This window comes from Rutilus rutilus (assembly GCF_951802725.1).
Source record: "Rutilus rutilus genome assembly, chromosome: 13".
NCBI classification, from domain to species: Eukaryota; Metazoa; Chordata; class Actinopteri; order Cypriniformes; family Leuciscidae; genus Rutilus; species Rutilus rutilus.
This window is the reverse complement of record NC_140218.1, coordinates 27340130-27354860: the sequence shown is the minus strand read 5'-3', so window position 1 is coordinate 27354860 and position 14731 is coordinate 27340130. Positions and strand designations below refer to the sequence as shown.

Sequence of the window (14731 nt, the reverse complement as noted above, 5' to 3'; positions counted from 1 at the left end):
AAAACCCGTCTTCCTTGTTCCATTTCCAAAATTAGTCTTTCTGAGCTCTACCTATATACTATATATATATATATATGTGTGTGTGTGTGTGTGTGTGTTCACTAACAAGTCTAAAACAAGACACCTGCTTAGCCTTTCAGCTGAAATTGCAATCAGCAGTGTTTGAAAGGCACAAGGCTGAAATCTATTCTGTTTTGAATGTGTGGTTCACAGTTTTGACAGCAGTGTGTTAGCATTTGAACAAAGTGCTGTAAATCCACAGTGTTGTGCAGGTTGTGGTTAAAGTCGGGATAAGTGTGTAGAGTTTTGAAAACTGTGTTCAAGCAATGAAAAACGAACTAGAGTTTGGTCCACACGAACTGCTGCTGTGCAGACTGTAGTTAGAGTTTTGCACATGTGACTCCAGTTGTGCCCACTGTCGTTTAGCAATCGAAAAAAACTGTAATAATAGTACCACTAATATATACTTAAAAAAAAAAATCAGATTGATAATCGGATGGAAGCCAATAACGCAGGTTCCCATTGTGACGTCTTTCCACATATAACGAGAGATAATAATTCTACACAACCTGCTAGCGGAGAAACGAGTGGTTTCAAAAATCACACACTGAAGGAGTTCCTGAACATCATGAAAAAGAGCAAACAGCCCTTTTTAAATCAAAGAATTAAAAGCAAGAGGATTAAGTCTGACCCTCCCAGTGACTGAAAGACAATGTAACTGCTTCATCAAAAAGAGATCAATAAAGGGGCTTTTGTGCTTCCACTTGGCTAAATGAGAACATAAATTGTGCTCTCCAATAAAATAATGGCTGGTAGATTCATTTGCACATTAACCTATTCATGTCTCTCAAAGGGCTTGTTAAATTACACATTATCACATCTGTTCTCCAACTTTGACACAAAGTAAGGTGGTCTTTAAATCATGAAGTCTGCCTGCCATGGTGAAACGGCCACACTGTAGGCCTATGTAATAAGGCACAGTTCAGTGACAATGGAAATATGTCAACGGTTTATTTTGCCCAAGATGAATGACTATAAAGCCTAAACGTCAAATCCCATCATTTAAGATAGGAATAAAGTGTTACCAAGGAGAACATAATGGCACTTTCTCACCGCTGCCAAAAGGGCAACAGTACCTGTTCTCCAGAAAACAGTCTCTTAGCTGAACATACATAATGGCATTGGTGACCCGCACTACAAACAAAACAACCCCACTTTCAATTGAGCACCACGTCTCCTTGACCACTTTATATTTATGTTGATTTAAAGTTTATTTTTATTTTAGATGAACAACCTCCCCAAGGCTAGACTATCTCAAACATCGTGTCTTTGCTCACCTCGCCACAGTGCCAGTCTGGAAGAGTTCAATGGCTTTAGCCTTCACAAAATAAAAAAGTGGAAACTTTAATTGGCTCCAGAAGATAAGAGACATTCATGAATGGGAGGTCTGCCCTTAATAGTAAATGACAAGGACAAGTGTATGCCATAGAAACAGACAGGAAAGTCTATAGAGCAGGTTATTAGGATGCCTACCTGAAAGGCATCCCATGAATAATTGCAGCAACAGCAGTTTCCATGACAACCCCATTTTAAATATTAGAGGTCAGCAAGAGCTCACATTCGATTGAGGGTAAATAGAATGCCGCCTTTGTCCAGACTTGAACCTCTGTGCCCTGAAATCAAAAGACAAGATGAGAAGAGTTAGAAAGAGTTAGATTTTGGTTACATTTCAAATTGAGAAAGAAATCACAGATGACATCAGAGGAATATACCATTGCCAAAAGTTATCGTTTGTGTATAATGTCAAAATGTAAAAGTACACAATGTACAGATCAATTGGCTACCTGTAAAATGTCTAAGCAGTGTGTTAGAAATGCTTTACCACATGTACAGTGATAATCTTCTAAATATTTGATCAGGAAAGCTGACAGTGTGGCGTATCTACACTGATACTCAAGGATATAAGTAGGGCCTTAAATAAACCTTTTTTTGCCAACATCACACAAGGCTTTTAGGAGGGTTAAGAACTTGGCCCAAAGTACCAATCCCCTTATGCCATTCTCTGGCCTCCACAGCTCTGATCATCTGGAGGACAGACTTCAGGCAGCTGGCTCTCACACATCTGCTCTAACACAAGATTACTCTAGCGATCCACTGCACACACTCAAGTCATTCCTCTTTTCTCAATGTTCTTTTTAGTTAAAGCAAAAATGACGTTTGTAAACCATATTGTCAGTACAACAGCAAAATTGCAAGTCCCTGCAACAATAACTTAATATAAACTATCTAGGCCTACCTCTCTACCTACCAACCTAGCTATCCAACAATTAGTCATTTACTTTACCGTTATTTTTGTGCGTAATGATTTTTCTCTGTCGCGATCGCTGCTCTGTCTGTTTAAATGAGCGCTGTAGTGTCGAGGCATGTTAGACTGCTCTCTTTTCAACCAAAATTGTGCTGTTATTCATTTAAAGAATACATTATTGAACCCACAAACTGACTGTAACTTTTATTTACCAGTCTGTTTTGACCTCTTAAGTAATTTGATTCAGCATCGTTATGCCATTATAAGCTGCTTTTGCTGCCTTCAATAATAAAATTCATAGCAATCAATGCACACATATTATACCTGTCCTGTATATAATATCTTATTTAGAATGCCAGGGAAAATAAAGTGGCTGGAGTTTACACGTGTCTTATGAGTTTTGAAGACAATAAAATCACTATTTTAATTCATTGCATTTATGCTGTGATGAAATGGTAATTTGGTCCTTGAATAACGTGCCGGACCAAATGACTTTTTTTAATGGGACTAGAAACGGTTCAAGGAATAAAAACAATCAACCTTTTTACTAGAACATAATAGAAAACTGCAGACTGCATGATGTGCAAATGCCCCACCACCCAAAACCAGCGGTCACTTATCTTGGGCTTGTTTTTCCAGACCGTGTCTCTTATTTCTCTTGTGAAGCTTGGCATTACTGAACACAATGTATATATAGTTCAATATATATATTGAACAATCTCAGTTCAATAAACAAGAAGTTCATGTGTAAGTTTAGTAAAGAAACATTGACGACTGGCCATTGGATTATTAAATAATAATGCATAGGCGAGGTGGTAATACAGCCATGACACAAAGCGTTTATTGTTCAATAATTAGGCGAACCGGTTCATTCATACGGTTTTGACACTTTAAGACATAGTTCAGATGTTTTATTTCAAGTATGTTTCTGTCTGTGTACCAGTGTGTGTCTGTAAAGTATGTGTGTCCATACAGAGAGCGAGAGGGAAGAATATATAGATTATTTCGGTAATATTTCGGTATTGTTAGTCTGTTTGCTTGGTCAGTGTCTTTGTGGGTTTTGGTTCTTTTGCTGTTGTAGGCTATAAGGACCTTTGAAATAAATGAAATCATTTGGCAAAGTGATATGGAACTGTAATGTGGTTGATATACTTTATATCTGTGTGTTTACTGGAAAATAATTGCACACCCAAGAACGTTCGTCAACCAATCAGAATCAAGCATTCAGCAGCCCCATTGTATAATCAAATGTTAACAGTTTGGAGACAATATCGCTGGTTATGTTGTGTATTTTTGTTCTGTCAATTGTCCGAAACCACTCCCTTTACCATAGTGCACTATTGAGGAGACTGCCATTTGTAGTGGTGGCCGAAATCATAGTTGACATTAAGTGCACTCATTTAGTCCAAATTCCGTGACTGTCCGAATTCACTCTCTCATTATCACTTACTCATTCAGTGGACTATATTAGCGGAGTAAACTTGGGAATAGTGAAAGAGGGTATAAAGGACGATTTAAGCTACAGCCATCATGTTTTAAACAAATTGTTTGAGTGAACGATTCAATGACTCATAAAGACACATGATAAATTCACTTGTCGCCACCTACTTGTGCAACAAAAGTGGAGTGATGCAAACAGTGAAAAGTCCTATTTATCTATTTCAGTTTTGTGACTTTTCCGAAAACCCTGGACTTTTACAGTGAATTCAATAACACATGAACAGACAGATCTTTGGATATGATCCATACCATGTACGGTATATAAATACGGATGATGAGGAGCAAACGTCACATGACTGAATCCTATCAGCGCTCTTGGAACTCTGCCTGAGCCAATCAAATTCAATGAAAACAGCTTGGGTGTACTCAAGCTGACTCTAATTTTATGTGATACTTTTATGGGCTGTGGTACCCATGTCATCATTTTTAAAATGATATTCTTGATTAGCTTTGGTATCATTTGGCAACATTACATTTATTTTACTAAAAGACTGCAGATGCGCAAGGTCTGAAAATTGCCATGTTCAATGGGGCTTCAAATCACAAGGGTCATCCAGTAAGCAGGTGCTTTACGTAGCACAGCAAATATGAATTTATTCATTACCCATGCAAAAATCAAATGCTCACCAGTGGCAGACGTATTAGCAGGAGATGAACTGAAGGGCAGATTAAAACTAGTATCCAGCCAACAACCCACATCTTCACCAAGATTTTGTCTAACAAATTAAACATCCTTCATCAGTCTGAAATTCCTGGAGAGAATTTCCATTAGCATTGCTGTTCATCTCAGACAGTTTCTTTGCAAATCATATATGGCTAAAATTTCATTTTGCTTGAATATTTGGCTACTTTTCAATAGCTGTCAATGGAGAGAAGCCTTTTGCCCACATAAGATTAAGTACATGCCATCTACAAATAGCAGGGGTAAACTGACCATGTTAACCAGCCAAACCTTGACCCCTTGCAGGAGTGAAATAATGGAATCCACACATCACAAATCTGTGCACACAAAGACAACAAAACAGCATCATTAACCATCTATTTTGGGTCCACATGCAATAAATAAAATGGGTATAAACTTGGAAAGTGACAGCATAACTAGGCCTATTACATGTCTCTGTAAAAACGGACCGCTTTGAATGTTTGCTTCGTTTGTGTGATATGGCCTGTGGATGCATTTCAAAACTCCGCACATGACATGCAATATATGTCTCGCTGTAATGCTGTGGACTGAGCGATCACAGCCAACAATCTGAGCTGAAAATGAGCCCACAGAGAATTTCTTTGTCCTTTAAATTCTGCTTGATGCCATAACTCAGCTTGATGTAACAAATAAAAGCCAAAATATGGCATGTTTTATTCTTTAAAAAGGGGATCTGACTAGAATATTTGCAGACATTCACGTTTACACTGCAGTGGGACAAATGGGAGCAAAAATACAGCACAGAACTATTTTGCACCAGAAAAACACATCTAAGAGCAAGACTCTTAGATGCGAAAAAGCATGCAGTATCTGGCTTTAAAGGCAGTGCCGATGGTGAGCCTGACCTTGGCACTACCTCTGTCTAGAAAACCATCAATTTTTCAATGAAGTCTGTATTAATAGAATCTTCACTCTGCTGTTCATGGGATTCACATGAAATGTATGTGTGCTCTCTACTTTTTAAACATAAATGAGACACCCACTCTTTCCAGTTCTGGCACGATCTCAGGTTGAAAGTAACACTAAATCTTTTATCTGGTTTCCTTGACTTCACTTGATCCACAAACACCATCTCTGAGTCTGGGTTTCTGCGTAAACCCAAGCATGGTTTCACCTATAGGCAACCAGTTCCTTTAGAGTGCAAAATTAACTGGTTAAAATGAATATCTCAGCTGACATGAACATTCGTGAGTATAGTGGCTGACAACACGGTAGAGGAGCGTGTAAAAATTCTCCAGTTGGTATAGTGCACTCTGACTGAACTCTAATCTAGAGGGTGTGAATGAAAAATTAATGTTCAGCATCCAAGAGCCAAGAAACGACAGTTACATGATTCATCTGGATATGACTGAATTTTGAATGAAGCACCAATAGAAATCTGCTGGTTTGCGTTCACACTTCTGTTCATTCCATTTTATTAAGTATACTTAAGTTAAGTTCAATTATATTTTAAGTATACTTTATGTATTGAGTAAACTAATATCTATGTAATAGTAGTATACTCGTAAGTGTAATATATCAATACTGCTTGGGAGTAAATTGGCCCACTTTTTGGTGTATAAAGTTAAGTATACCTTAAGTGTAACAGTAGTAAACTAGTACTGCAACTATACTACAAATTAACTTATAGGTATACTTAAAGTTTACGAGTTAAATACTTGTAGCACATTTTTTAGTTTATGAAAGTACACTTTGAAGTATACTCTCAGTAAACTTCTTTAGTAGTTTTATACTGCACGTATACTTGTAAGTTTATTTAGTGAACTTAATATCATAGTTTACTATTTAGATATTATTTTTGCACTTTAAGTATACTACTATGTTCCTATTTAGGTATTCATTTTTTATACTTGAAATATACTGTACCTTTAACTGTACTTTGACCATTTTCTAGCTTCATGCATACTTTTTTATCAACACTTGAATGTGGGTAAGTTTCACTAAAAAAGCAACATTTGAAACAAAAAGCTGAGAAAAGTATTGTTACAGTCGTTACCTATTCCATTTCATTCAGTAACATTAGGAAGTTTTAAACTTATGCTGTTTAATGTTTGATGGTCGCGTTATTTTACATTTGCATATGCAATATTCCATGACTTGTTTCTGCTTCTTCTTCGCATGTGTTTCGATCAGGAGATTCAGCACTCTTTCAGTGTAACAGTGAAAACATGGATAGTCTCCCTAGTTATAAACTTCCATTGTAAGTTTCTATGCATCAACACTTTTTTTTTTCTTTTTTTTTTGTGCTTGTTTTTACAAACAGAGGGAAGAGCTGAAAATATTTTCCGTAATATTCACCAGCATCTGTGGCATGAGATCCCGAATATTCCTTTCTTCTCTCTCTTTAATGACAAAGGTCTGACACTCAGACTATTCATGTGTTTTCCAACAAAAAATCTCTGGTGCAGAAATCTGAAGCATATCATCATCTCACACCTCAGCCTCGACCTGCTGCATATAAACATCAGCTCTCTATGACTTAACAAGCAATGCTGGGAGAAGGGGGGAAATGCAATATGTCACAGAAGACAAGCCTCCCTCCTTGTCTCTTCCCCCTTGACTTGCATCAACACAGAGGAGTGTGCAAACAATCTGGCTTCCCTAATGATGCCTTGAGAAATCATCCAGTGTTTTTTTAATACTCTGACAAGCCAGCAGAGTGCAGCAAAAACTGCCTCTACCTCCAGTGCAAATTATTGCTATGTATAAATAAGTCCTCATTTTTTATTCTGGAATTTATTCTTTCTGCAAAACGCTGCCTAACCTAAACACAGACTGCCTTACTGTGTATCAAGTCTCAATAAAATAAAACAAAACATGGTTTTGTTATTATATAAAGATTGTGATTCCTCAAAAAAAATTGAGTTTTAACACCTAAAATCATAAAAAAAAAAAGAAAAAAAGAAGCAATTTAAGGGATCAGATGTCTTATCGCTACCACACTTCTCTAATATGCAGAATAACTATGTGAGAGAGGTACATGGAGAAAGACTTTTCCTCCTATGTCAAATCCAGCCCATTGTCAAGAAAAATACAACTTGGATTCGTCTTGAGAAAGAAATCTATCTTTATCAAAAACCTCTATTAGTAGTCAATTAGTCTACCTCATTCAAACAAACAAATAAATAAATAGTAGTTAGTTACAATCCACATTGCTTAAAAAAAAAGGGTTGTGAAATTCATTGCAATTTTTCACATCATTAAAAGGACAGTTGATCTCAACCCAAGTCTCTGGAGTCATCATGAACACAAGAGGATTAATAATTTAAAGACAGGATACATTTTTAATGATACCCCACACATTTATTTGAGTGTTTTAATGGTTAGATAGATTGGAATATAGTTTCATAATTATTTCACAGATGGTTAACTGAGAGAGGTCCAATTAGGCTGTAGCATGGCAGTGTCTGGACAGATGTTGCTGAGGTTCACTGACCAAACATGGTTGGGGAAAAAATGGAAAGTTTCAATGGAGAATCTAAGAATGTGGACTAATTATGCAATATTAATTAAGTGAAAAGAGGAATGGAAACAGGAATTCTTAATCTGAATGACAAAGTTTGCAATGGCAAAAGGCTCCTTAATGGTTATTAAGTTGGTTATATATATATATGATTTAAACAGCTATTCAGAACATAATTTTGGTTCGTTACATTCATGGTTTTCTAAAGAACTCGAAAATAAAAAGTACTTTGTAGAGCTTGAAATGGTTTTCATATAAGACATCAGACGTTAAAATCCGTCTGGTTCTAACTGAAACCTTTATTTTTTTAAAGAAAAAACATGTTTTTTATAAAGTAGCAAAGCGTTCTGATCATAACCATATGAACTGAAAACACTAATCTGCTTCTGTGAAAATCTTAGAACTTAATATCTAATCTAAACACAGAAACACATTTAGCTCTTCCTCTTCTTTTTAACAGTCCTAAAACTATTCGTGTTTCTGTCTCAAAACTCGTTTACCTGTTTGACTTCCCACAGTTTTCAGCCTCTTCGCGTCTGCCAGTGTAAGAGCATCATCTCTCTAGCCATTCCACAATGCCAGAGACGAGTCGAGCGCGCTTCACAAGTGCAACTGCCACAGAAAAAAAAAAATATATATATATATTTCTCCTATTTTCTGCCTCCGGAAATCAAAGATACTCCATGAGAAACGGTAAGCCGCAGTGATGATACCCCACTGAATTATTGTGCAGCAAATGAGAAGTAAAGCAAAGGCGTTACGCGTAAGTAGGCTATCCCCAGTTCAGCCTCACACACAGAGGTGAATGTGCGGATCCACTCCACACTGCGCCACGCGCTCGCGCTCACATCCCCGCTGTGACGCAACACAAACTTCACATCACTTGATCTGCTGCTGTCAGCTCATCAGCACATGAAAGAAAACACCGCGTCCCGTGGAAAGAGAGTGGGAGGTACAGAGACCTGAGTCATACAAAGATTATAATGGATTAAAAAACACAATATCGGGTTTAAAATGTCCTCTGTGTTTGAGACCTGTGCTATTTAGCTGTGCTTACTCTTTATGCACATTCCTCATTTGGTAAAAGTTGTGGCAAGTGCCTGCTGATCTGAGCTGTATTATTCTCCTCTAAGATAAAAAGACATTTAGAAAATATATTCATTTTAAATGACCTCATGAATTAATGAGGAAATAAAACGTATCCCTCAGGGTTGGGCAAAATCCACAATTGAAGAATTGGCTTCTTTTCAATTCATGAGTGTGAAAGTCACTCTGTTAGGCTAAATGGGATTATATATATATATATATATATATATATATATATATATATATATATATATATATATATATATATATATATATATATATATATATATATATATATATTATTATTATTATTACTTTCTTAACCTAAAAAATACACTTCTGCATTCTGTGTGCAATGCATTCTCACTTCAATTTCAGGAATACACTGATATTTAACATACCATTAGAGACCAAAATCAGAGGCTGTATCAGCCTTTTAGCAGCTGTTGCTCGACTTTACGCCTTCCCATTCTCATTTAGGCTTGCATAATCAGTGTGTCATGTTTCATTAAAGAGAAGTGAAATGTCACATTTTTGTTAAAGTTTCATTAAATGCATGGTAGACTTGTTCCAGATTATTTATTTATTTTTTGTTATGCTGGTTTAAAGTCTCTTCACATCTTGATAGCAATAACTAAGTTTTATGGTGTAAATGTATTTATATGTATATAATCCAATCATTGCATTTGGTCTGAATGTCCTGATACAATGTCCTACCTGCCTGTCAACGTATGTATTTCCATACCTCCGCGCACCAGCTTGCGCAGACACGTCATCAGCGTGTTCAATGCTATGCAGAGTTAGACAGAGGTCAGTCACTGAGCACCGCAACCGAAACAGCAGCCGCCTTTTCCTCCTGAATCAAAACAATGAGCTTATGCTGCGTTCACACCATAACTGTAATTTGGAATAGATGGAAACCTGTGACGTTATACTCAGAGAGGTTTGTGACTCAGATAATGCGTTTCAATGGCAACACTATATCGACTCTGAAATTGATCGCAGTCAGCAGTCAGGTGGTACAGGTCAGAGCTCTTTAAGTTGTATATGTTCATTATTATTGTAATGTTATGTGCTTTGAGACATGAAGTTTAACGCTGTCTCTCGTGGCGCTTTTGTTCGGTCCCTGCTGTACTTGTTCATGTGTTTTGAAGGAGGCATGTCTTTAGAGATGCTCTGAAGGGAGGGTGGGACCTTATGCTTTCAAAGCTAGCTCGCTATTGCTAGCCTCTCCGAAAATTACCTTGTAGCAAGGTATGTTTGTTTTATGGGAAGAAGGTACGGTGGCCCAGTAGTGCACAACACAACAAAAATTAAAAAGCAAACATAAGTTCACAACACAACGAAAATGCTCCTGAAGCGCGATAAAGTTCGTTTTCCTTGCCACTTTTCTATAGAGTCTACAAAAATATCAACACCATGATTAGTTTTAAGTAACAGTATGTAACTATTGTATGTTGACATGAAATATTATAGTTGTTTATTATACATACATTAAGGGAGGTATTGGCACAATTTCATCTGTAGTAAGACAGTCTTACCAATAGCAATTCACTACAAGCTTTGGAACATAAATAACCCCTTTAGATGAATAAAAGTATTTTTTTATAAAAACAAATTGTGTCCTGTACATACAGGGAATTATTGGCACAATTTCACCAGTAGTAAGGCAGCACGTCAAAGCATTCTCGAGTATAACCCAGCTATAATGCACGTATTCGACGTACGTATATGATTTCATATTTTATATGTTTATTATGTTTATATTAAAAAGTATTTTCTGTTGTAATTTTTTGCATAATTTTCGAAAATCTTTAGAATTAAATGTTAAGATGTGTACAACTGAGTAACACAGTTGAAAGCTTTGTCAAATTTGTCAAAATTGTTAATAAAGGGCAAAGGATGTGTTGAACTGTTTGATTTTTGGTCACTTCAGTTCTTTGGAAATCTGTGGAAGCTTCTGTGGAGTTTTGTGTGTGCAGATTCCATGTGGGCCTGCTAATGACTCATGGAGCTCGGAGCTGTCTCTTTGAAATAGGGAGACATTGTTTTTAAACCATGTAGCATCACTAGAATTATTTACGTTTATATAAGATGTTGTGATAGATTTTGCATTATGCATCCAAAAAGTCTAGAAGCTCGAATTTCTGTATAAATAGCAGCGTCAGCAATTTTCTCAATTTTGATCAGTTAGTTTAAACAGCAGGTAAAGATCAAAACACATCTTCAACATCTTATATAAAAGTAAATAAAATAACTTCTCGAGGATGACAATAAAGTCTATAGATGATCTTAGGACTCAACACAAGGATGAAGCTCTTTAAAGAAACAAACATAATCGTATGCTTTTATGCATTCATGATATTGAATGTACCTGCAAGGTTGAAGGATGCAATTGAAGACTTTTATTTTTTGAAATGGTGAATACAGCAGTTATTCACCATTTCATGGTGAATAAATACTTTCTTTCAAGAACCATGTAGGTTTCTTGAGCATCAGGATGATTTCTGAAGGATCATGTGACCCTGAAGACTGAAAATTCAGCTTTGCATTACATTCTAAACTAAATTATATCCTTGGTGAGCATAAGACAATCTTAATTATTCCCAACTTTTGACCAGTTGTCACGGCTTGGCAGATGAAGGTATATTTCCAACGGAGATATGTCTTAATGTAACAAGCAGGTTAACAGACTGTAACAGTGTGTCCAAAGACATGTACACACGAACACAAACAATAACCAACAAGGGACAGAAGTGAACGGTAGTATGTATACACAGGGTAAACGAGGGAACTAACAAGACACAGGTGGATAAAGGCAGAGCCCGTCTACGGAGAGCCTACCCACTCCCTATTAAGCTCTATTGTACCGAATTTTGGTTGTAGTACCACCAGAGTTCCACTGGGGGCGATCGCCATGAGTGCAAAATGAATGGGAGTCAATGGGGCTAGACAGCTAAATTTGTCTCTTTCACCCGATTGCCGTTGAGAAATCTCAGATCTGATTGTAGATTTTGCAAGTTCAACATGGGTTATAGGTCGAAAGTTGAACGAACGAGTACTTATGTCCTATCGATTTCTTACAGGTTGAGTTGTTGTTGCCCATAACACGCTAGCATTCTGCTAATGAACGCTGATTGGTCAGTGAAGGACTGATTACGACCAGAGATACCGCTTGATGGCATCGTGTCATCCGCAGCGGGACCAGAAACAAACAAAACAAAAACTCTTCTAGCACGTGTATTTACCTGTCAGCTGTGTTGTCGATGCCTCGAGTGAAAAGAAAGTGCAGAGCGCGAACGCACCAGAGTGAGTGAAGGATTGCCGTTAAGCAGTATCTCTGGTCGTACATGTGTATGACGTCATTGACACTTTAAAACACTTTTTAAAGCAAATAAGTGACTCAAAAAAATCTAACACCCAGCAATGTGTAATTTATTTGCATCTCCTTTCGAATACAACATTCAAATTACTAGACAAAAAATTATATCCTGAGAAAAGTGGATTTTTATTGGTATAGCGCCATAGACCTCCATTCATTCTGCACTCGTCCTGTGAGCGCCCTCATATGGAATCAGAGAGGAACTGCAACCAGTTCAGAAGCCGGAAGTGTACTGAGAGTGAAACTTCTCGCCATATTAGACATTCTCTGATAAAGGTTAACTAATCAGGGACTAACAAGAACAGGTGCAGACAAGACAAGCCAGAACATAATTGTGACACCAGTAGTGTATCATATAATATTATAGCCTATGCATTAATGTGAGACTCAAATCCCCACCATATACTGGGGAGGGTTTAAATTGTCATTCGGTTTTAAAATCATTGTGGTGCCTTTTGCTGTCAGCATGTCATTTTCCAAACCAAAAAAAAGTCAAATTCTCAAATAGACTGTGAAAACCATCAGAGATTGCCAAACGTGACCCTGGACCACAAAACCAGTCACATCGGTCAGTTTTTTTTTAAATTGAGATTTATACATCATCTGAAAGCTGAATAAATAAGCTTTCCACTGATGTATGGTTTGTTAGGATAGGAATATTTGGCCGAGATGCAACTATTTGAAAATCTGGAATCTGAGGGTGTAAAAAAATCGAAACATTGAGAAAAATGCCTTTAAAGTTGTCCAATTATGTTCGCCATTGTGCTGCATTCACTCACAAAAATAAATGTTTTATATACGGTAGGAAATTACCTATATCTTCATGGAAAATGATCTTTACTTAATATCCTAATGATTTTTGGCATAAAAGAAAAATCGATAATTTTGACCCATACAATGTATTGTTGGCTATTGCCACAAATATATCCGTGCGGCTTGTGACTGGTTTTTAAAGGAGTACGATATAAAAGGCATTGCACAGCTCTGACATCAGTCTGATTTACTTTCTCTGGTTTGGACCAGTTTTTTATTTTTTTTATTTTGTAATAGCTTTTCATGTTTTTATCTCAGGTTTAACTGTGTTTTTGGACTGAGCTCTACAGTAGCAGTGTTCATGTCTCTAGAGCTTTATTCAGTGGGCTATGATTCCCACTAATGAATCTTTGACTATCATCAATATCATTCATTATTATGCAATTATTTGAAAATGAGAAATGCTTTTATGAGACGTTTTATTATTGAAATTGAATGATTCCTGAAGGTGGTGAGCAATGGAAAGCAGTCAAGAGTGCACTGGAAGACAATGAGTTTAGTTCAATTTAATATAATTATCTTAATGAATATAACATGAATTTAATTTAGTATCATGAGGATTACTTCTGGTGATCCATGCCAAAAAGCACACACACTTAATGCTACACCACACTGCACCATTTGTAAAAATGTAAGGGCTTTTACCCCAGCTCCTATGCTTTTCTTCCTCTCTGTTTATCTACCCACTGATGTGCGTCCACAAGTTAAATCTCTGTTTCAGTCTTTGAGGCTGTCATGCTTGTCCTCTTTTCCCACCAGGTCTAAATCCAGGTATCAGAGGGCTGGAGTAGTGTTTGAAAAGCAGGGTGATAAGGCAGGCCTTTCATGACTCTGACCCCTCCTCCAGAGTGCACCTCTGTAGCTGGCTTTGAATAATTCACTCACAGAGACCCCTCAACTCCTGTTGATAAAACCCTTGTTCAACAGCAATGATTTCATCATCTCCTCCTCATCTATCTTTCTATGGTGCCTTGGTGACGGATGTAGCATAGATAGGGTAGGATAGACGGACAGCAGATAGATAGATAGATAGATAGATAGATAGATAGATAGATAGATAGATAGATAGATAGATAGACAGACAGACAGACAGACAGACAGACAGACAGACAGACAGACAGACAGATAGACAGATAGATAGATAGATAGATAGATAGATAGATAGATAGATAGATAGATAGATAGATAGATAGATAGATAGAATGAATATCTGGTTGATAACTAGGTGTAACCCTGAAACTACCCCTAGTAGCATAGATAGGGTAGGATAGACGGACAGCAGATAGATAGATAGATAGATAGATAGATAGATAGATAGATAGATAGATAGATAGATAGATAGATAGATAGATAGATAGATAGATAGATAGATAGATAGATAGATAGATAGATAGATAGATAGATAGATAGAATGAATATCTGGTTGATAACTAGGTGTAACCCTGAAACTACCCCTAGTAGCATAGATAGGGTAGGATA

General features: G+C 36.9%; 1 protein-coding gene across 2 annotated transcripts in view; it reads right to left on the bottom strand.

The window, feature by feature from the left end:
• cntn3a.1 (contactin 3a, tandem duplicate 1) overlaps positions 1–8875 on the bottom strand; it is a 65829-nt gene extending 56954 nt beyond the window's left edge. Inside the window, exons 1-2 of one of the 2 annotated variants that reach the window (XM_084427333.1) lie at positions 8472–8875; positions 1534–1673 (exon numbers count right to left, since the gene is read on the bottom strand). In XM_084427333.1, coding sequence (XP_084283459.1) covers positions 1534–1588 — 55 coding nt within the window. In that variant the 5' untranslated portion in view covers positions 1589–1673; positions 8472–8875. The remainder of the gene's footprint in view (positions 1–1533; positions 1674–8471) is intronic. The other variant, XM_084427332.1, reaches the window with a different exon arrangement.
• Between the last annotated feature and the right edge of the window lie 5856 nt (positions 8876–14731).